At 46.1% G+C, this 23,265-nt stretch overlaps 2 protein-coding genes across 2 annotated transcripts; both read right to left on the bottom strand.

Moving 5' to 3' along the window:
• Positions 1 to 646: 646 nt before the first annotated feature.
• On the bottom strand, positions 647 to 9,236 carry LOC141073424 (serine protease 27-like). The gene is made up of 6 exons (XM_073560617.1): positions 9,054 to 9,236; positions 8,806 to 8,938; positions 8,476 to 8,638; positions 6,820 to 7,094; positions 6,578 to 6,747; positions 647 to 895 (listed from the first exon to the last, which is right to left on the bottom strand). The coding sequence occupies exons 1-6, from the start codon at positions 9,234 to 9,236 to the stop codon at positions 647 to 649; spliced, it is 1,173 nt and encodes a 390-aa protein (XP_073416718.1).
• A 4,678-nt stretch (positions 9,237 to 13,914) lies between these two features.
• Positions 13,915 to 23,139, bottom strand: LOC141073423 (serine protease 33-like). Its single transcript, XM_073560616.1, has 6 exons — positions 22,957 to 23,139; positions 19,833 to 19,989; positions 17,372 to 17,534; positions 16,828 to 17,105; positions 16,149 to 16,318; positions 13,915 to 14,328 (listed from the first exon to the last, which is right to left on the bottom strand). Exons 1-6 carry the CDS (start codon positions 23,137 to 23,139, stop codon positions 13,915 to 13,917), a joined length of 1,365 nt encoding a protein of 454 aa, XP_073416717.1.
• Between the last annotated feature and the right edge of the window lie 126 nt (positions 23,140 to 23,265).

Genomic DNA, 23,265 nt, shown 5'->3' with positions numbered 1-23,265 from the left:
TTCTATCACATCCGTGCACAGTGGGGAACAGTTTTGGGGTCTTATTTCTCAAGATTTTTATTTCTTGGGCCAGTGTCCTAACGCGTGTGAAACATTGACCGCGCTTAGGTCAGTGTCCGTCCAGACCACAGAGGCAGCTCAGGTGAGGAGACCCAGTGGTCCGGTACTGGGCGGTCCGTGTGTCACTGACGTGTGAGTCTTAGGACGATACATTTATCCAGAGGACACAATGAAGATCACGGTGAGTGGACCCGGAACGACCCCCAATAAACACTTTGTAGAGGTCGTTCATGGTCATCAGGATCCCAGTCCAGGAGAGCCCCTGTAAGAAGACACAGGACCAACCCTTTAAGCTCATTCTATGCATCATACGCTTTATTTTTGGAGGAAACCCAAACTACAGACACGATGACTGTCTGAGGTCACTCACGCGACAGATTATAGGACGAGGCTTTTCTAAACTTGTGGAGAATTTCGTCATTGGATGACTCTAGTGCGGGGATCGGCCAATCACAGAGCTAGAAATGATCAAATGAGGATCATAAAGATATTGACCATGGACCAGGCATCTCCACCATCAGGGGTGCCCTCCGTCCTGGTCCTACTGGATTGTGCCACCTTCTGACCACACTGGGTGGACCCCACCCTACAGGCGCCGGGCTGTGAGGTGACGGGGGGCTTGTGTTGTCTTTAGTCTTCTGTTTGGATGCAAAATCTTCCCTCCATTGCTGAACTGCAGAGAAGGCACGAGCCCCTGCAGCCAGGACTGGTAGTGCTGCACGCGGGTGTAAACGCCTGGACGATTGGCCGAGGCACATCCCAAACCCCAGCTGGTAATGCCGAGTTGTAGCCAAACACCATTCACATTACAAACGAGCGGTCCCCCGGAGTCACCCTGCAATGAGACCGGAAAGTCAGTGATCAGAGTAGAGCGCCAGGACCTGACCAACCGCCGCCGCCCAACTATTAGAGGAAAGGGGCACGATGAGCGCTGCCGACGAGCTGCGGCGAAACGAAAGAATGACAAACGTTTCTGCAGAAGAGTTTATGAAATGTTAGACGCTTGGTAATTATCATCCCGAGACGTCTCACGAGAAAAGTCTTCTGTGGCGCAGAGAAGCTGGAAACGTGGCACTGCCATCGGCTGCCAGTCACAACTAGAGCACTGAGAAGCGGGAACACGGCCTTCTACTGCCCCCTGCTGGGAGGTCGTATGAACTACAGCACTAAATAACTGGTACACGGCCTTCTACTGCCCCCTGCTGGGAGGTCGTATGAACTACAGCACTAAATAACTGGTACACGGCCTTCTACTGCCCCCTGCTGGGAGGTTGTGTGAACTACTACACTAAATAACTATTACACGGCCTTCTACTGCCCCCTGTTGGGAGATCGTGTGAACTAGAGCACTAAACTGGAACACGGCCTTCTACTGCCCCCTGCTTGGAGGTTGTATGAACTACAGCACGAAATAACTGGTACACGGCCTTCTACTGCCCCCTGCTGGGAGGTTATATGAATTACAGCACAAAATAATTGGTATACGGCCTTCTACCGCCCCCTGCTGGGAGGTTGTATGAACTACAGCACGAAATAACTGGTACACGGCCTTCTACCGCCCCCTGCTGGGAGATCGTGTGAACTAGAGCACTAAACTGGAACACGGCCTTCTACTGCCCCCTGCTTGGAGGTTGTATGAACTACAGCACGAAATAACTGGTACACTGCCTTCTACTGCCCCCTGCTGGGAGGTTGGATGAATTACAGCACAAAATAACTGGTACACGGCCTTCTACCGCCCCCTGCTGGGAGGTCGTGTGAACTAGATCACTAAATAACTGGTACACGGCCTTCTAACGCCCCCTGCTGGGAGGTTGTGTGAACTAGATCACTAAATAACTGGTACACGGCCTTCTACCGCCCCCTGCTGGGAGGTTGTGTGAACTACAACACTAAATAACTGGTACATGGCCTTCTACCGCCCCCTGCTGGGAGGTTGTGTGAACTAGATCACTAAATAACTGGTACACGGCCTTCTACCGCCCCCTGCTGGGAGGTTGTGTGAACTACAACACTAAATAACTGGTACATGGCCTTCTACCGCCCCCTGCTGGGAGGTCGTGTGAACTAGAGCACTAAACTGGAACACGGCCTTCTATTGCCCCCTGCTGGGAGGTCGTGTGAACTAGATCACTAAATAACTGGTACACGGCCTTCTACCGCCCCATGCTGGGAGGTTGTGTGAACTACAACACTAAATAACTGGTACACGGCCTTCTACCGCCCCCTGCTGGGAGGTTGTATGAACTACAGCACTAAATAACTGGTACACGGCCTTCTACCGCCCCCTGCTGGGAGGTTGTGTGAACTACAACACTAAATAACTGGTACACGGCCTTCTACCGCCCCCTGCAGGGAGGTTGTATGAACTACAGCACTAAATAACTGGTACAGGGCCTTCTACCGCCCCCTGCTGGGAGGTTGTATGAACTACAGCACTAAATAACTGGTACACGGCCTTCTGCCGCCCCCTGCTGGGAGGTTGTGTGAACTAGATCACTAAATAACTGGTACACGGCCTTCTACCGCCCCCTGCTGGGAGGTTGTATGAACTACAGCACTAAATAACTGGTACTCGGCCTTCTACCGCCCTCTGCTGGGAGGTCGTGTTAACTAGCGCACTAAATGACTGGTACATGGCCTACCGCCTCCTGCTGGCAGGTTGTGTGAACTAGAGCACTAAATGACTGGTACATGGCCTTCTACTGCCCCCTGCTGGGAGGTCGTGTGAACTACAACACTAAATAACTGGTACATGGCCTTCTACCGCCCCCTGCTGGTAGGTCGTATGAACTACAGCACTAAATAACTGGTACATGGCTTTCTACCGCCCCCTGCTGGTAGGTCGTATGAGCTACAGCACTAAATAACTGGTACATGGCCTTCTACTGCCCCCTGCTGGGAGGTTGTATGAACTACAGCACTAAATAACTGGTACACGGCCTTCTACCACCCTCTGCTGGGAGGTTGTGTGAACTACAGCACTAAATAACTGGTACACGGCCTTCTACCGCCCCCTGCTGGGAGGTTGTATGAACTACAGCACTAAATAACTGGTACACGACCATCTACTGCCCCCTGCTGGGAGGTCGTATGAACTATAGCACTAAACTGGTACACAGCCTTCTACCGCCCCCTGCTGGGAGGTTGTATGAACTATAGCACTAAATAACTGGTACACGGCCTTCTACCACCCCCTGCTGGGAGGTCGTGTGAACTAGAGCACTAAATAACTGGTACACGGCCTTCTACTGCCCCCTGCTGGGAGGTGGTATGAACTACAGCACTAAATAACTGGTACAGGGCCTTCTACCGCCCCCTGCTGGGAGGTCGTATGAACTACAGCACTAAACTGGTACACAGCCTTCTACCGCCCCCTGCTGGGAGGTTGTATGAACTATAGCACTAAATAACTGGTACACGGCCTTCTACCACCCCCTGCTGGAAGGTTGTGTGAACTAGAGCACTAAATAACTGGTACACGGCCTTCTACTGCCCCCTGCTGGGAGGTCGTGTGAACTAGAGCACTAAATAACTGGTACACGGCCTTCTACTGCCCCCTGCTGGGAGGTCGTGTGAACTACAGCACTAAATAACTGGTACATGGCCTCCTACTGCCCCCTGCTGGGAGGTCATGTGAACTACAGCACTAAATAACTGGTACACGGCCTTCTACCGCCCCCTGCTGGGAGGTTGTGCGAACTACAACACTAAATAACTGGTACACGGCCTTCTACCGCCCCCTGCAGGGAGGTTGTATGAACTACAGCACTAAATAACTGGTACAGGGCCTTCTACCGCCCCCTGCTGGGAGGTTGTATGAACTACAGCACTAATTAACTGGTACACGGCCTTCTGCCGCCCCCTGCTGGGAGGTTGTGTGAACTAGATCACTAAATAACTGGTACACGGCCTTCTACCGCCCCCTGCTGGGAGGTTGTATGAACTACAGCACTAAATAACTGGTACTCGGCCTTCTACCGCCCTCTGCTGGGAGGTCGTGTTAACTAGCGCACTAAATGACTGGTACATGGCCTACCGCCTCCTGCTGGCAGGTTGTGTGAACTAGAGCACTAAATGACTGGTACATGGCCTTCTACTGCCCCCTGCTGGGAGGTCGTGTGAACTACAACACTAAATAACTGGTACATGGCCTTCTACCGCCCCCTGCTGGTAGGTCGTATGAACTACAGCACTAAATAACTGGTACATGGCTTTCTACCGCCCCCTGCTGGTAGGTCGTATGAGCTACAGCACTAAATAACTGGTACATGGCCTTCTACTGCCCCCTGCTGGGAGGTTGTATGAACTACAGCACTAAATAACTGGTACACGGCCTTCTACCACCCTCTGCTGGGAGGTTGTGTGAACTACAGCACTAAATAACTGGTACACGGCCTTCTACCGCCCCCTGCTGGGAGGTTGTATGAACTACAGCACTAAATAACTGGTACACGACCATCTACTGCCCCCTGCTGGGAGGTCGTATGAACTATAGCACTAAACTGGTACACAGCCTTCTACCGCCCCCTGCTGGGAGGTTGTATGAACTATAGCACTAAATAACTGGTACACGGCCTTCTACCACCCCCTGCTGGGAGGTGGTGTGAACTAGAGCACTAAATAACTGGTACACGGCCTTCTACTGCCCCCTGCTGGGAGGTGGTATGAACTACAGCACTAAATAACTGGTACAGGGCCTTCTACCGCCCCCTGCTGGGAGGTCGTATGAACTACAGCACTAAACTGGTGCACAGCCTTCTACCGCCCCCTGCTGGGAGGTTGTATGAACTATAGCACTAAATAACTGGTACACGGCCTTCTACCACCCCCTGCTGGAAGGTTGTGTGAACTAGAGCACTAAATAACTGGTACACGGCCTTCTACTGCCCCCTGCTGGGAGGTCGTGTGAACTAGAGCACTAAATAACTGGTACACGGCCTTCTACTGCCCCCTGCTGGGAGGTCGTGTGAACTACAGCACTAAATAACTGGTACATGGCCTTCTACTGCCCCCTGCTGGGAGGTTGTGTGAACTACAGCACTAAATAACTGGTACACGGCCTTCTACTGCCCCCTGCTGGGAGGTTGTGTGAACTAGAGCACTAAATAACTGGTACACGGCCTTCTACTGCCCTCTGCTGGGAGGTCGCGTGAACTACAGCACTAAATAACTGGTACACGACCATCTACTGCCCCCTGCTGGGAGGTCGTATGAACTACAGCACTAAATAACTGGTACACGGCCTTCTACTGCCCTCTGCTGGGAGGTCGTGTGAACTAGAGCACTAAATAACTGGTACACGGCCTTCTACTGCCCTCTGCTGGGAGGTCGCGTGAACTACAGCACTAAATAACTGGTACACGACCATCTACTGCCCCCTGCTGGAAGGTTGTATGACCTACTGTACTAGATAACTGGTACACGGCCTTCTACTGCCCCCTGCTCGGAGGTTGTATGAACTACAGCACTAAATAACTGGTACACGGCCTTCTACTGCCCCCTGCTGGGAGGTTGTGTGAACTAGAGCACTAAATAACTGGTACTCGGCCTTCTGCCGCCCTCTGCTGGGAGGTCGCATAAACTACAGCACTAAATAACTGGTACACGGCCTTCTACCGCCCCCTGCTGGGAGGTCGTGTGAACTACAGCACTAAATAACTGGTACACGGCCTTCTACCGCCCCCTGCTGGGAGGTCGCATAAACTACAGCACTAAATAACTGGTACACGGCCTTCTACCGCCCCCTGCTGGGAGGTCGTGTGAACTAGAGCACTAAATAACTAGTACATGGTCTTATATCGCCCCCTGCTGGGAGGTTGTATGAACTACAACACTAAATAACTGGTACTCGGCCTTCTGCCGCCCTCTGCTGGGAGGTCGCATAAACTACAGCACTAAATAACTGGTATACGGCCTTCTACCGCCCCTTGCTGGGAGGTCGTGTGAACTACAGCACTAAATAACTGGTACACGGCCTTCTACCGCCCCCTGCTGGGAGGTCGTGTGAACTAGAGCACTAAATAACTGGTACACGGCCTTCTACCACCCCCTGCTGGTAGGTTGTATGAACTACAGCACTTAATAACTGGTACACGGCCTTCTACCACCCCCTGCAGGGAGGTCGTGTGAACTACAACACTAAATTACTGGTACATGGCCTTCTACCGCCCCCTGCTGGTAGGTCGTATGAACTAAAGCACTAAATAACTGGTACACAGCCTTCTACCGCCCCCTGCTGGGAGGTTGTATGAACTAGAACACTAAATAACTGGTACACGGCCTTCTACCACCCCCTGCATGGAGGTCGTGTGAACTAGAGCACTAAATAACTGGTACACGGCCTTCTACCGCCCCCTGCTGGGAGTTGATATGAAGACAGTTCTCACAGATTGATACAATGTATATAATAGATTATTATAAAAACTTTTTGCAAACTTTTGCTACTATTCACCAATGTTTTGGGAACCAAGTCTACCGACAGACATCATCCACTACAACTTCCAGTGTCTCATACCTGACATGTATCCTTCTTCCCCTCCTGGTAGCCGGCACAGAACATGTCCTCCTGGATAAGTTTTGAGTTGGACTCGGAGGCGTCATCAGACATGTACATGGTCTCACAGTTTTTGCTGTCTATCAGAGCTACATCCACCTTCTGCAGAGTTTTAGGATCGGTGAGAGGAACTGTGGAGAAGATCATAGCTGACATGAATCTATATCCAGCATCATCATTCCATTTCTGAGACCTTTGCCTACCTTCTTCTCTCACATATCCCCAGCCAGTCACCCAGCACAGGGTTCCCTCTGGCAGCTGCACAGCCCGAGATGGCAGATACACTGGATGGATGGAAGAAGTGAAAGCTACTGGGCTCTCCAGTTTCACCAAAGCAATGTCTCCACTGGATTGCTCACTTGGATAATTGGGGTGAATAATTATTTGTTTCACTGTCCTGGACATTGCTTTGGGGTTCTGCAGATCAGATAATTGATACAACCCAAGATAGATGGTGTACGCTAGCGGATCCGGCATCCTGTAAAGCATGGAGTATATGTTCAGAAGATAGGCAAGAGAATACAACAAAATAAGGGACAAATTAGGTCTTTCACAGAATCAAAGTAACTATCAAGTCTCAACCAGGAAGAATAGCTACTTAATGTGAATGTAAATTGTCAGCATTTTAGTGAAGCTAGCAACATATCCAGGGATATCTACTTCTACAGACAGATGTATCAGGGAGCTTACCCCATATCAGTGTGGAGCAGAGTCTGGTTGGCTGAGTGTACTCAGCCAACCAGACTCTGCTCCACACTGATATAGGGTAAGCTCCCTGATTTCATGCATTTCATGCAAATTGGGGATGTTTTGGTTATCCTTGTTAAAATATGTAGCATGTCCTAAATTTTGTGTCAGTTGTTCACATAAACATATAGAAGGCCCAAATCAAAAATTGAAACAGTACCTCTGCTGTCATCCCCTATATAACAGAGTTATTCTATGCGATACCTTAATATATGAATGGCTCACTTCTGTATGCATTTTTCTATGTTCCCCCATATGTATATATAATTAAAACTGGATCCAGAAGTCTGTACATTATAGATTATGTAACATTTGATAACTTGGGGTTGAACAAGACCCATGGCGGTCCCCAACCAACAACCAAATAACACCTGTTGACTAAGTTTCCACAATGACTATTTGGTGCATTTATGATGCTGCTATTTTTGCAGCATTTCTGCATGAGGTACTTGCATTTTTTTCATTGAGTTTTTATTACATTTTTTCCTGTGTGTTTTTATCTCTTTTTGGTATGTCATGTATTAAATAAAATAGCTTTGTCTTGGAAACTGTTGTTCACTTTGAAGAAAACATTATTGATAAATTCACAAATTTACATGAATTTTTATTGTGCTTCCACTACACAAATGTAAGAACGGCGCATATATGGGGGATGGGGAGGGTGCAGATTTTCTTCATATCATTCAACGCTGAGCAAAATCCACAAGTAAAATGCATACTTACTGCGCAAAAATTGACATGTTGCATATTTTAAGCTTTGCCAGTCAGATTCTGCAGCGTAAAGAAAAAAGTGGGAATGAGAGTTCTAATAAATCCCATAAAATTTACTTGAACTGTAAAATGCTGCATTTTTGCGCTTGAAAAAAAGCAGAAAAAAACGCACCAAATACTCATTGTGCGATCTTAGCCTCATATATGATCACCTTCCGGGGTTTATTAGGTTATGCCTATGTATAGTTTAGCCTTAGTGCTCCCAGACCCCTGTCTGCACTCATCCAAAATGTATCACCAGTGGTGTGTAAGATATAGCCAACCATCCGGGACACAATGTAGATCTGCCTGACTTACAGTTATATGGTGCATATTGTAAGAGAATATTTCCGGGAACTTACGTATTAAAGCAGTGAGCGGCTGTCAGCACCCAGGTATCGCTGATGAGAGAGCCCCCACAGTTGGCATTGCCATTAAAATGCAGACTGACCTGCCAGGGCCATTCGTCTACTGCAGAATTAGTTCCTCCCACAATCCTGAGGAGACGTGACAGATTTCGACCACCTAAAGGGAAAAGGGAAAGATGTATGGCAGATGCCTAAAGGTAGAGTCAAACTCAACCCTTAGGTGAAGACTGACGATCCATCACAACTTGATATTAGGATTCAACCCTAAACCCATCCCCAACTCTATGATAATCACTTGAGGGATCATCTGTCAACCGAAAATACTCAGATGGACAGCGTGGTTGACTCTGGGAGGTTCTGGAGGATCTGCTGGTTTCCGTAGAGGATCTCTGCGGAGGATCACATTGCCCGTGGGGAAGGACATTGACACCTTAATGCTGAGGGATTTCAGGAAATCCTTATGACCGCAATTCACTTCAGATTTAGACATTTCTCACCCGCTGATGCTGAAATTCCTAGAAATCCTTAGAATAAGGGAAAAAAACAAGAGGTTAGAAATGATGTAGAGATACCCGGGTGAGGATAGTGATAAGAGTGAGGAAGAGGATGACAATGATAACAAAACCCAGGATGAGGATGATGAGGATGCAGATATTGATGGAAGGACTTGGAGGGGGCATGTCAGGGATGAGGGTGGTGGTCAGATCCATACCACGCTGTGTGAGGAGTGTGAGGAGCAGGAGAAGCTTCTTCATCTTGCTGGTGGTGATGTCCTCTTGGGGATCTGCTCACAGATCGGTCACTCTCTATGAGTCGGACACGGTGATGAGGAGATTTTAAGGAGCATTGAAGCTGCCAGACCGGTTCTGGCACCGTCATGTCCACAGAGGGACAGAAGCTCCTGGGTACAGAAGGTGACAATTTATTTGGTGTACGTCAGATGAGGAAACAGTCATGGTGATGATCTCAAATAACGTCCATGAAGTCAACCACCACCTAAGGTTCATTCTAACCAGATGCTCGGCTGTATTTTTAGCTTTGCTCTATGAAGACACAACTATGATCAGCGTCTGAGGTAGCAGGAATATGAGGTAGCAGGGGCGCAGGATGTTATATAAAGTAGCAGGAACATGAGGTAGCAGGACACAGAACCATATATGAGGTAGCAGGAATATGAGGTAGCTAGGGCACAGGACCATATATGAGGTAGCAGGGACACAGAATCATACATGAGGCAGCAGGATAAGAGGTAGCAGGAGCAAGGGACAATATATCAGTTAGCAGGAATATGAGGTAGCTAGGGCACAGGACCATATATGAGGGAGCAGGAACATGATGTAGCTGGGGCACAGGACCATATATGAGGTAGCAGGAATATGAGGTAGCAGGAAACAGAACAGCAGGGGCACAGGACCATATATGAGGGAGCAGGAACATGACGTAGCAGGGCACAGGACAATATATGAGATTACAGGAATATGAGGTAGCAGGGACTCAAGATAATATATGAAGTGCCTCTTCTCCTTCAATAATGCACCTAAATTGATAAATTCAGGCATGAAAATAGTAGATATAAACCAATTGTCTGTGGATATTAGACATGCTGTGCGATACTAATGTCACCTCCTCGGTGACCTCAATGGACCTGGGTGAGCAGGTGTCTGTTCTGTCCTGCAGCCAGGGCCGTATTTGGCGCTCATGCTGCCTTAGGCACTTGATGTGTTCATGCCCCCTATTGGTAAGATAGACTAAGGGTATATTTGCACATATTGTCTATTTCAGGTGGATCCACTCCTTAATGGGCCCGAAAAAGTGCTAAATAAACGCTAATAAGAATGAACGCATGAAGCGTAGTGTAAAAAACAACTTGCTGATGATATGTTTAGTCTTTTGAACTTCTTTTAGCCACTTCAGATTTAGAAAGACGCGAAACAGTTAAAATATTTTTATAGCATCATCACCAGCTGTACTTGAATACATCACCAAAACAACACGAATAATACATCACCAGAACCTGCACATAAACACATCCCCAGAGCCACCATCAGTTCATGAATACATTACAAGAACCACCAATAGTACATGAATACAGCACAGGAACCATCAACAGTACATGAATACAGCACAAGAAGCATCACAGTACATGAATACAGCACAGGAACCATCAACAGTACATGAATACAGCACAAGAACCATCAACAGTACATGAATACAGCACAGGAACCATCAACAGTACATGAATACAGCACATGAACCATCAACAGTACATGAATACAGCACAAGAACCATCAACAGTACATGAATACAGCACAGGAACCATCAACAGTACATGAATACAGCACAAGAACCATCAACAGTACATGAATACAGCACAGGAACCATCAACAGTACATAAACACAGCACAAGAACCATCAACAGTACATAAATACAGCACAGGAACCATCAACAGTACATAAACACAGCACAAGAACCATCAACAGTACATGAATACAGCACAGGAACCATCAACAGTACATGAATACAGCACAGGAACCATCAACAGTACATGAATACAGCACATGAACCATCAACAGTACATGAATACAGCACAAGAACCATCAACAGTACATGAATACAGCACAGGAACCATCAACAGTACATGAATACAGCACAAGAACCATCAACAGTACATGAATACAGCACAGGAACCATCAACAGTACATAAACACAGCACAAGAACCATCAACAGTACATAAATACAGCACAGGAACCATCAACAGTACATAAACACAGCACAAGAACCATCAACAGTACATGAATACATTACCAGAAATATCTTCAGTACTTGAATACAGCACCATACTCAGCATCAGTACATGAATGTTGCATCAAAACAACAATGAGAAGATGAATATATCAACATATATAGAGAGAGGTTATGTGGAGGTGTATTGGTTTTACAGGGTTAAGCAAAAGCATAATAATAATAATATATTGACAAAAACAAAATGAACATATATAGGGTAGTAAGTTACAGTAATATATAAATTGTAACAGTACATGCTAATAACATAGGTACTGAGTTAACACTATTTTGATTTTTTTTAAAAAGCGTAAAATCCATTCTACCACGACAAGGTGTAAACAATTGGGACGAACGCTAACTCTTGTAATTAACCTCACTATGTGTCAGTAGACGTCAAAGTAGATGGAGGCAGATCAGGACTTGGGCCCCGAGTGTTCAGATACCTGCCTGTGGAAAGCTATATAGACAAAATGCCCAGACAAAAAGGGGAGCCATGCCTTCATATGAAGAAAGTGCAAAAAAACAAAAGCAAAACCAAAGAAATGAGCCGCAGTGTGAATGTGTACCTACACCAGGTTATGATCTGGCTCATTTCTTTGGTTTTGCTAGAGTTTTATAGATGTTATATGGAAGTGTACAGATAATTTAATAGTATATCACTGCTATATGAAGAATTACTGATTACATAGGGATGAAAATGAGGTATACTAGTTATATATGGGTACATGGAGATACTGTATACGAAGGATTAATGTCATAGAGCTCTGAGGAATAGTAGCCCTTACAGGACTCCGCGTGTTGTGCCGTCAGTCCTCAGGCAGATCTATGTCCCCAGAGATAATCCATCATATACGGTGGTAATCAGGACCTCTGCGTTCAGTTCCAGATTGTCACCAAAGCTTTACATTACATGTGACAAGTGAGAAACGCTGAGGAATCTTTCCACATCAAATATACGTTACAAAAAGCCCAAAGATGCGTACAGTGAAAATGTGGCCTAGAGCGAACCCCTAATGAGGCGAACGCCCCCCGCTCTGCCCCAGACGATGGTGGGATCAGTGAAGATTTCCTCTTTCCATCATTTGGAGTTTTGTCGTCTTTTGAGGCCATAGATACATTTCGTTATTACTGATCTTCATCGTGACTTGTTTTTCCCGTTTCTGTTCTGTGCCGGTTTTTTAGCACAATCTCTCCTGGATTCTGTCCCAGGTCACACAGTAAATCCCCCCATTGTGTTTGCTGTGGAAGAGCATCGATAGAAGGAAATATTTCAGTAATGGAAAACAGTTAGTTTTTTGGCCCCTCCTGGCGTCTCGGGCCCCTTCTCTCTATAGCATGGGGGGGGGGGTAACATTCAGAGAGAGGGAGAGGTTCTACAATGTGTCCTCAAAGGAGCCATTCGGGAAGATACAAGTCACCAACACAGAGAAGACACTGAAACATAAAAAAATACAAGTTTATTATTTATTCTCATGAAGAATTGGGGTGAGGAAAATGGGTCTTTTTGGATCAGAAACAGAAAACTCTTGTAACAGGGGCAGACATTATATAAAGCAGATTGCTGCGTATAGATGACGTCATTACACCTATATGGTCGCTTCAATGAAGTCACCTCATCCAATGGCCAATGCAATGACGAAACAATTACAAGCAGGGGAGGGTCTTCATTTCTCCACAGGAAGCAGGGGAGGGTCTTCATCTCTCCACAGGAAGCAGGGGAGGGTCTTCATCTCTCCACAGGAAGCAGGGGAGGGTCTTCATCTCTCCACAGGAAGCAGGGGAGGGTCTTCATCTCTCCACAGGAAGCAGGGGAGGGTCTTCATCTCTCCACAGGAAGCAGGGGAGGGTCTTCATCTCTCCACAGGAAGCAGGGGAGGGTCTTCATCTCTCCACAGGAAGCAGGGGAGGGTCTTCATTTCTCCACAGGAAGCAGGGGAGGGTCTTCATCTCTCCACAGGAAGCAGGGGAGGGTCTTCATCTCTCCACAGGAAGCAGGGGCGGGTCTTCATCGCTCCACAGGAAGCAGGGGAGGGTCTTCATCTCTCCACCGGAAGCAGGGGCGGGTCTTTTCCTCTCCTCATGAAGTGGAGGCGGGTATTTGTCACTGCAAAGGAAGGTGTGGTGGGTCTTTGTCTCTCCACAGGAAGTGGGGGGTTCTCTTCAGGAAATAAATGATTGTCTTTTTTTCTATAGGAATGAGGTAGATGGTTTGTCTCTTCGGCTTTCAGTTCAGAGCAGGCAAATCATTTGGCAATGGTAGGAGAAATGCATACTGGGAAGTGAGGGAAAGAAAGTCTCTGTACCTATAGTGCTGCCAGAATTCATAGGAAGAAGGAAAAGACCACTGAATATATTGGTCTTGTATGTGCCACATAGGCAGTTTTGTCTTGTGCAGGATTTGGGTGAATTGTCAGGTTTGCATTCAATTAATAGAAGCTAGATGTGAATTATGCATGGAAGCTATAAAGTGGGTGTGTAGATCTCACTGGCTCTAGAAAGCTGTAAATCGCAGAGGTTCAAGGGCTGATAGGGGTAGAGCTTGTGTAGGAGTCCAGCCAGGACACATGAAGACCATCATTGCCGTCCCGACCTTCTGGTGGACAGAACGTTGGACGATCTCACAGCTGCTGCAGAACTCATCACGTAACTATAGAAGAAGTACCAGACCCAGGAGGACTAGCATGGCATCAGCCATGGACCAGAGCTTCGTATGGACCCCGTTGCCCACTAGAAGTCCCATCTTGGGCTCGCTGCTGTCGTCCGTTAGGTTCCCGCTTTCTGTGTAGTTTTGCTCGTACAGTATGTAGCTCAGGCTGCTGTTCTCTGGGTTGAATCTGAATTGAGGATTCACTTTCTCAACGTGTTGGGTGATTTGGAAAGTCTTCGGTTTATTGCTGTTCTCTGAGGACGCCATGTACAGATCAATCCAGGACACGTAATTTTGGACTCTTGTATAGACACCAGGATGATAGGGCTCTGCACATCCAATACCCCAACTGATAATGCCCATCTGCACCCAGTCACCTTTAATATTACAAACTAGGGGTCCTCCGGAGTCACCCTGCAAGACAAGATGTTTGATGTTAATTGAGGGCAATCCAAATTTTTTGTGATTCACTTTGGGTGAATTCAGCAACGAGGCAGTTGGCCCCTATTTTCTGATTATTATTATTATTATGCATTTATATAGCGCCATTCATTCCATGGCGCTTTACATGTGAAAAGGGGAAATATAGACAAGTATAGTAAACATGTGTAAGACAAGGGACACACAAGTACATAAGGAGAGGGGACCCTGCCCGCGAGGGCTCACAGTCTACAGGGATGGGTGAGGATACAGTAGGAGAGGGTAGAGCAGGTCGTGCAGTGGTTCAGTAGACCGAGGATCATTGCAGGCTGTAGGTTTGTCGGAACAGGAGGGTCTTCAGGTTCTTCTTGAAGTTTTCCGTTGATGGTGAGAGTCTGATGTGTTGCGGCAGAGAGTTCCAGAGTATGGGGGAAACACAGGAGAAGTGTTGTATGCGGTTGTGGGAAGAAGAGATAAGGGGGAGTAGAGAAGGAGATCTTGAGATGATCGAAGGTTGCGTGTGGGTAGGTACCTAGAGGCCATGTCACAGATGTATGGAGGAGACAGGTTGTGGATGGCTTTGTATGTCATGGTTAGGGTTTTGAATTGGAGCCTCTGGGCAATAGGAAGCAAGTGAAGGGACTGGCATAGGGGGGAGGCTGGGGAATAGCGGGAAGACAGGTGGATTAGTCAGGCAGAAGAGTGTAGGATGGACTGGAGCGGAGCCAGAGTGCTAGAGGGGAGGCCAGAGAGTAGGAGGTTGCAGTAGTCGAGGCGGGAGATGATAAGAGCATGCACTAGTGTTTTTGTGGTTTTGTGGTTGAGGAATGAGCGGGTCGGGAAGTATTTGAGTTTGAGGCGGCAGGAGGAGGCGAGGGCTTGGATATGTGGTTTGAAAGAGAGCGCAGAGTCGAGGATCACCCCAAGGCACCGAGCATGCGGGACTGGGGAAAGACAGCAGCCATTGACATTGATGGGTGGGTCTGGTGGAGGGGTAGAGTGAGATGGGGGAAAGATGATGAATTCTGTTTTGCCCATGTTCAGTTTGAGAAAGCGATTAGTGATTAGTAAAGTGCTCCAAAAAGAGTAAAAAAATACTATCTTTGCCGCTCTACTGTCTCATTACCGCAGCCCCCCATCTTTTGCTGTATACATCTTCTTCCAGACCCTTTCTTCTCTTGCTGCATCTTCACTTTACACCCGGCCGGTTGTCCTCTCAGCTCATGACCAAATCACACGATGTCACAATGTGGTCACCTGAGGGGCAGACTAGGCCTCAAGTGGTGTACATAATGATTCCATGGCATTCATTGTGATGTGAAAGGAGTACTCAGCACCGGAAGCCCCGGAGCAGAGTCAATGTGCCATTTGAGGACCTCATGCATGTGGTGGCACAGTTGAGGCTGGATGAAGCTGCATGCAGGACAGGATGGTGGGCTGCGGTGATAGTGCAGGTGATCAGAGAGGTGAGCATTGTTTTTTTCAAAGACTTGAAGAAAAAGCGCAAAAAACGTTGACTAACAAAAGCAATTATCGATAAAACTTTGAGATAAGAACCTGTTGAAGAACGTGGCACCATAACACTCAGGATGGCGACTGTCTCAAACATAAATGCTTTTTTGTGGACCCCACTGAACACTGGAATCTTTTATATCTGAATTCAGTAACGTCATTTTTGGACGCCTTAGTGCTATGAAATTGTTACCTTATTTCCATCAAATGACTTCTCAATGTAGGACCATCTGATAGAACAGGGCTCCAACAGAACAGACGTCAAGAAGATCATCACATAGTGGTTCCACATCTTCACATACCTGGCAGGCATCCTTCTGTCCGTTTTTGAACCCGGCACAGATCATATCGTCCTGGATCAGCTTGATTCTGGAGCTGTAGCCCAAGCTGTCCCTATACATGGCTTCACAGTTGTTGTTGCTGATCAGTGGGAGCTGGACCGCCTGTAGAGTCTTCGGGCCTGCGAGTGGCACTGCAAAGAGAAGGTGCCTTCATTACCACCAGTAAGATGTCGTATCCAGATTATCTGGATTCTGGAGATCAGATAACCCTACATAGTCCCCTGCCCCAGAAGTAGTCCTCTGACTGTGATAGTATTTGCCAGATGACTGCTGACATTCCCCAATCAGTCCACAGAACCTCATGATGACCACGTTATGTTCCAGTCATCATAATGACCAGCTCTTTGAGACAATTACCCAAGATTGCATTGAAAAGTTAACTATTTGAGGAGGTCTTCTTAAAGAAGGTGGGCAGAATACAAGATATAGGGTGAACCCGAAAACATGTTACAGGAAAATCAAGACTGGATAATGGGAGGTCTGTGGAGAAGTTTATATCCAGATGTCTATGGTATAGTCCAGGGTTCCCCAACTCCAGTCCTCAAGGCCCACCAATAGGTCATGTTTTCAGGATTTCCCTTGTATTGTACAGGTGATGCAATACACCCCTGTCCCTGGTATAGTCTACTTCAGGTCTTACCATTATCTCTGACATCACCCCATCCGGTTGCCCAGCATAGCATTCCCTCTGGGAGGCTTACGGTATTGGACGGCAGACAGACTGGTAGTATAGTTGGGGTATAAGTAACCGGACTCTCCAGCTTCACCAAGGCAATGTCTCCACTGGATCTTTGCTCCGCGTAGGTCGGATGTACAATGACTTGTTTCATTTTTCTGACGACAATTTTTCGGTCCTGCAGGTCTGAGAGCTTCTCTACTCCAAGGTATACAGCGAATTGTGAGAGATCCCCCACCGGCCTGTAAGAGAAATGATTGAGAAATGTGTCAATGTCAAACATTTACTGGAAAGCCTTCATCTAAAGCTGGGAGGTAAAGAATGGGGACAAGAACCATTGTAGGTCACCATCAGTTAGGAACTGCCCACAGTATGGGAAGCCCAGGATCTTCCAGAGATCAAGAAGATGTTCCCCCAAATGCAGTGTAACTAGATTTCTATAAATACCGAGTTTGACATTTTACATGTGAACACGTCCATAGAAATAGAAGTGATAGTGAAAACTTACGCTTGGAAACAATGAGCGGCTGTGAGCACCCAAGACTCGCTGATCAGTGACCCACCACACTGGCTGCCACCATAGAGCCTCAGGTAGACCTGCCACGGCCATTGTCCAATAGACGAATCTGCTCCTCCTACGATTTTTTCTGATACCAATGGTTTTCCACAATCTGCACCATCCAAAAGAAATGTCATCAGATACTAATACATTGCTTCAGCACCCAAGACCGACCAGCTACGTGTCAACCACTGCTGCCATGCTATCTACTGCTGCAGCTAATCCTGACCACGCACCACCCCATTAGACCTTTTTCAGTAAAAGTTGATGATATTCTCGTTTAGTTGACCACTTTATATTATATTTACAGAAATTATACAAGAATGTAAAAGATATATTTACATATCATCGCCAGACGTCCTGGGAATCCTGGGAAGGATGAACATTGGACCAAAGTGCAACCATGGAAAGAGAAGAGATGAAAAAAAAGATAAGATCAATGGCACAAACCTCAACGACGTTATCATGACCATAAAAAGCCAATAAGGATGAAACCATGAGCATTACTTGTAGGGTCAGGATCTTACCGTGCAGTGAGAGGACTGTGAGGACCACAAGGAGCTTCTGCATGTTGCCGTGCTGGTAGCTGTGGTTGTCCTCCTGTTATCTCTTGGTATTCCTTGAGTATAGTGATGTCCCTTGTAGTTTCTTGGGCCGAGGACATGACTTTTATAGAGACCTAGAGCTGCCCGACTGGTTCTTAGTCATTAGCAACTTAGCCAAGATGTCCAGAAGGCACCAAACGATGCCCTGGAGGGAGAAGATAGACCTCCGCCAGTCTGTCTGCCCATTGTTTTATGACTTTCTCCATCCCACGTGAGAATAGATTGAAATTGAGAGCTTGGAGTCAATTGTATAAAGTTCCAAAATGTACAAAAAGTTGCTTGTTACGAAAATATTCATAGAAGTCTAATGTTCTCATATAGAAATGAAACATTAATAGAACACGGATCACAGGTCGTCCTCCGGCCGCTCGGGCTCCGTTATTGCTTCCAGGGTTTTATCCATTTTATTATTTTATTTCTACTTTTTTTTTGTTGTTTTCACATTTTCTAGATAAACGTTCGCTTCATTGTTTTATAAAAACCAAAACCCAACAAGTGGTGGATTTACGGCACCAGGATTGGGCTCTGGGTGGGGGTCCTCGTTGTCTGCCCCATTAGATTGGACGGCAGGAGTAGAGAGAGATCTTCTTATCTTTGTACTTTTCATTTCTTTTTTGGGGGGGATTTTTTAAAGAGAAAGTGCAACAAATATGTTGTGTGTGACCAGACCCCCCCCCCCTTCCCAGGGGTCAGTAAGGTCTCTGTGAGGCTCAGTGCGGGCTCCGTTCAACTTGTTGGGGTCTAGACCCCAGACCCCCAAAACTGGATCTGTTCAAGATTGAGGGTCCATGGGGGGGCACGGAATGTTTTTTTCTAAACTATGTCGCCCCTTTCCCCTTCTCCTACTTTACACCTTTATGACTTGTGATTTGGGCTGTGTTTGGTTACGTGTGTTCGTTTGTGATGTATTTCATGATGTTGTGTTATATTTTTGCAGTTTTTTTTCGGGATTTTTAGTTTGATTTTATGTTTCCGTCTTGTATTTTATGTTTTATTTATTTATTTGTTTTACATTGTGTTGCACTCAATGATTGTAAGATGAATTGTATTCTTTCTGGGGTTTTGTTGTTTTGATGCATTTTATGGCATTTTTATGTTTGTGTTGAGTTTCATAATACTTTTATCCATAGTTTTTCCTGCATTTTGTGTGTTTTGATTTGTATTTCATATCTTTTTTTTCTTTATTTTTGCAGATTTGTGTTCTATTTTGATTTGTATTGTGATTTTGGTCGTTCTGTGTTATACTTTTTGTTAGATTTGTTCTTTTATGTTTTATTCTGTTTTGTCTTTCGTGTTTTGTGCTGCATTTTTGTTTTAAATTTAGCATTTTCTTGTACTTCTTGATGTTTCTCTTGTATTTTTCGGTTTTCTTTTATGTTATCCTTCATGTCATTTGTGTTGTATTTTGTGGTTTAGGTTTTGTCAGATTTGTCTTTTGCTTGCTGTATTTTGCGTGCTGCTTCTTGCTGGATTTTTTTTCAGGATGTTTAGTGTTTCTTGTCAGGTTTGAGCTTTTTGTTTTTGTTGCTGTTTTGTCTTCTATGTTGCGCTGTATTTTGTTTACTTTGTGATTTTATAAAGTTTTGATTCATCTTTTGTGTTATATATTTTGAGTTATATCGTTGCACTTTTTGTTTTGTATTTTTATTGGAGTTGTTTTTTATGGGCTTTATTATGTGTTGTGTTTCGTATTATTTTGTGATTTTTTTTTATGATGTGTCACAGTTTGAGTTTTGCTTTGGGTGATTTTCTGTTGTCTTTGGCTTCACTTTCTTACTGCCTAATTAATAGTAATTTTAATTTACTGAGAATTCTTTGGTGACGTTCAGACTTCACCATCTTTGGGGGTCTCACCAGCAGGTGGGTGTAAACCGAGCAGAGGCTGCCCCCTGGTGGAGTGGCCAGGAACAACAAGGAGGTCTTCATAAATAACTTGACTATAGTGGGGTCCTCATGAATCTCCTAAATGAAAGCGGGGGCGAGGGTCATCTCCATCCCTACAAGATCCTGAAGGAACTTTCGCTGTAACTCTAAGACAAAGTATCCTGAGGACTGAAAGAGGACAATGTCACCTGCCCCCATCAGCAGCCATGGCCAGGATGGGTCCCTGCTCTACCTACTGGACATAGAACTCAGACATATGGTAATGTGACGTAAAGTGACAGATCCAGCTCTGCTACATCAACAGCGCTGCAGGAAACACCTGCCACATTACTTGTAATCTTACATGGGACTGCAGGAAGCCGCTACTTCATTGCCCGTGATGTTGACTAGGACTGTAGATACAGTGCACTAACTGTGATGCTACATAGGACTGCAGGTGACACCTCACAAATTAAGTACAATTTTACGTAGGACTGTGGGGAACATCTACTACTTTATGATACTACATAGGACTGCAGGTATGATATATGTGTGGCACCCCTGAGGCTTCAGTCGCCACAGAGGTACTGCATCTCCTCCTGAGGTGTGGTGCCCCACCATCCAGGTAAGGTGGAAACTCCTAACCACGCTCCAACACCTGCACCCCACACCACAAAGTAGTGTAGCAAAGCCACATTGCGGCTCCCTGCTTGGAACATGAAACGTGTTGGGAGGTGGGTGGAGTTTAGAATACGTAAAGAGCGGGAAGGTTCAGTCAGGCAGTCAGTCTGTCAGTGAGTGCGAGAGAGAGAGTCACTCAGAGAGGAGTGAGGATCCCTGGAAGAGGCATGGAGGAAGGAGTGCTGCAGCTGCCTCAGTGATCTGAGCCAGCCGGCATGGGAAAGGAAAGAAGGAGAAAGACATTGAACTGAAACCTGACCTTCTATGAGAGAGAGGGATTAGTACGAAACGAAGGAGTAAAAGGGAACAGAGGACGTGGGTTAGAGGAAGAACCCTGCCTAGAAGTTCTAAGCGCAAGGCCGGGGACCGGTCCCCGAGGTTGTTTGGACACTAATGGTTCTGCAGCAGACACCGGTGGAGTAGTGGGCTGTAAATGCACTACTCCCATCTAAGACTTGGGGGCACAACAGTAACGTGAATAGTGAGCCGGGACTCAGGAGTAAGGAGTCCCCGAAGCAGGCTACAGCTGTCTGCCGTACAAGTAGAGTTCTAGGGAACATCTGTCAGGAGGCACTCCAGTGTAACTCAGTACTAGGAGATCTTCACACTTAAAGGCGCTATAGAGGAGACGTTCAGAAAGGCACATGTTGGCAGAGTGTTGGAAGGGAGCATTCCATCTGACCTGGAGGTCGACTGAGTCTCTGACCCGGAGGACACAGCACGGAGGCAGGCACCTGTGTGTACTACAGACTGTGAGTAAAGCTTTGGAACTACAAGCCCTGGTGTCCTCCACTTATTCCCGCACTACTACATCTGGGCACCGGCCTCTACACCGCCTGTGCCTCTCCTCTTCCCCTACATCCACACTGCCCTGAGACTACAGCTCCACCTGTGGGGAGCTTCACCATCGTGGCTGCAACACACCACCAGCCCCAGAGGATCTGCATGCAGCGTCCGCCTAACACCTCACTTGCCGAACACCACAGGTGGCGTCACGAACTATTCATAAACTTTATTTCATTGTTCATACATCCCCTTCTTGCCATGGAGCCCCAGGGCCACGGGCCGGGTCACAGCTTCCGTGACAACTCCCATTGAGATCAACGGGCCCGGTACCGAGTATTCCGCTAGGCCCTGGTGGGGCGCTCCATTCGCATTGCCTGGGATGTTACTGAAGACTGCAGATGACAACTGTCACACTACCTGTGATGCTACGTAGGAGTCATATATACATTTCCTGGTGTGTTACATAGGACTGCAGGTATTATATACACATTTCTTGGTGAGTTACATAGGACTGCAGGCATTATATATACTGTACATTCCCTGGTGTGTTACTTTGGACTGCAGGTGTTATATACACATTTCCTGGTATGTTACATAGGACCGCAGGTGTTATATATACATTTCCTGGTATGTTACATAGGACTGCAGGTATTATATATACATTTCCTGGTATGTTACATAGAACTGCAAATGCTATATATACATTTCCTGGTGTGTTACATAGGACTGCAGGTATTATATATACATTTCCTGGTGTGTTACATAGGACTGCCGGTATTATTTATACATTTCCTGGTGTGTTACATAGGACTGCAGGTATTATGTATACTTTTCCTGGTGTGTTACATAGGACTGCAGATGTTATATATACATTTTCTGGTGTGTTACATAGGACTGCAGGTATTATATATACATTTCCTGGTGTGTTACATAGGACTGCAGGCATTATATATACTGTACATTCCCTGGTGTGTTACTTTGGACTGCAGGTGTTATATATACATTTCCTGGTATGTTACATAGGACCGCAGGTGTTATATATACATTTCCTGGTATGTTACATAGGACTGCAGGTATTATATATACATTTCCTGGTATGTTACATAGAACTGCAAATGCTATATATACATTTCCTGGTGTGTTACATAGGACTGCAGGTATTATATATACATTTCCTGGTGTGTTACATAGGACTGCAGGTATTATTTATACATTTCCTGGTGTGTTACATAGGACTGCCGGTATTATGTATACTTTTCCTGGTGTGTTACATAGGACTGCAGATGTTATATATACATTTTCTGGTGTGTTACATAGGACTGCAGATATTATATATTCATTTACTGATGTGTTACATAGGACTGCAGGTATTATACAGTGCTGCTCACCATTATTGTCACCCCTGTACAATATCTTCAGAAATAAATGGAAATGTATCATAGCTCTATCCTCAGGACTTTGTAGTTAGTTGCCCAAAGTGATCCAACAATAAAACATTTGTTTTTCATAATTTCAGAGAAGAAACAGAATACACATCATGCGCAGCAGTAAAGGCCCCTAATTACTACTTGGCTGCACTCCCTTTGGCATTGATGACACCTCCAGACGTTTCTTGTAGCCGTCTATAAGCTTCTTGCTCTCCTTCCCTGGTATTTTCTCCCACTCTTCCTTTGCAGTTTGCTCGAGCTCTTGAATATTCGCAGGGTTCTTTATCCCAATGGCAGATTTCAGCTCACCCCAAAGATTTTCAGTCAGATTGATGGCCGTTATATAACAGCCCATGTTTTTCTTTTTCAGCCTTTCCTGTGTACTTTTGGATGTGTGACTTGGGTCATTGTCTTGCTGGAGGACCCATGATCTTCAGACTCAAATCAAGTTTTCTTACACTGGGTAGGACATTTCACTCTA

The sequence above is a fragment of the Dendrobates tinctorius genome, unplaced genomic scaffold (assembly GCF_039654945.1).
Source record: "Dendrobates tinctorius isolate UK_male_01 unplaced genomic scaffold, ASM3965494v1 ptg000301l, whole genome shotgun sequence".
NCBI lineage: Eukaryota > Metazoa > Chordata > Amphibia > Anura > Dendrobatidae > Dendrobates > Dendrobates tinctorius.
This window is presented reverse-complemented; position numbering and strand designations above follow the sequence as displayed.

What these genes read in the sequence shown, in the direction of transcription:
- LOC141073424 (XM_073560617.1), bottom strand. Translation starts at nt 9,236, where the DNA reads ATGAAGAAGCTTCTCCTGCTCCTCACACTCCTCACACAGCGTGGTATG. An exon ending in GCCGCTCACTGCTTTAATAC is followed by an intron (nt 7,095 to 8,475) that starts GTAAGTTCCCGG and finishes CATGCTTTACAG; the next exon opens with GATGCCGGATCCGCTAGCGT. An exon ending in GGAAGAAGGATACATGTCAG is followed by an intron (nt 896 to 6,577) that starts GTATGAGACACT and finishes GTCTCATTGCAG; the next exon opens with GGTGACTCCGGGGGACCGCT.
- LOC141073423 (XM_073560616.1), bottom strand. Translation starts at nt 23,139, where the DNA reads ATGGGCTGTTATATAACGGCCATCAATCTGACTGAAAATCTTTGGGGT. An exon ending in GCTACAAGAAACGTCTGGAG is followed by an intron (nt 19,990 to 22,956) that starts GTGTCATCAATG and finishes GCTTTCATTTAG; the next exon opens with GAGATTCATGAGGACCCCAC. An exon ending in GACAGAAGGATGCCTGCCAG is followed by an intron (nt 14,329 to 16,148) that starts GTATGTGAAGAT and finishes CTTGTCTTGCAG; the next exon opens with GGTGACTCCGGAGGACCCCT.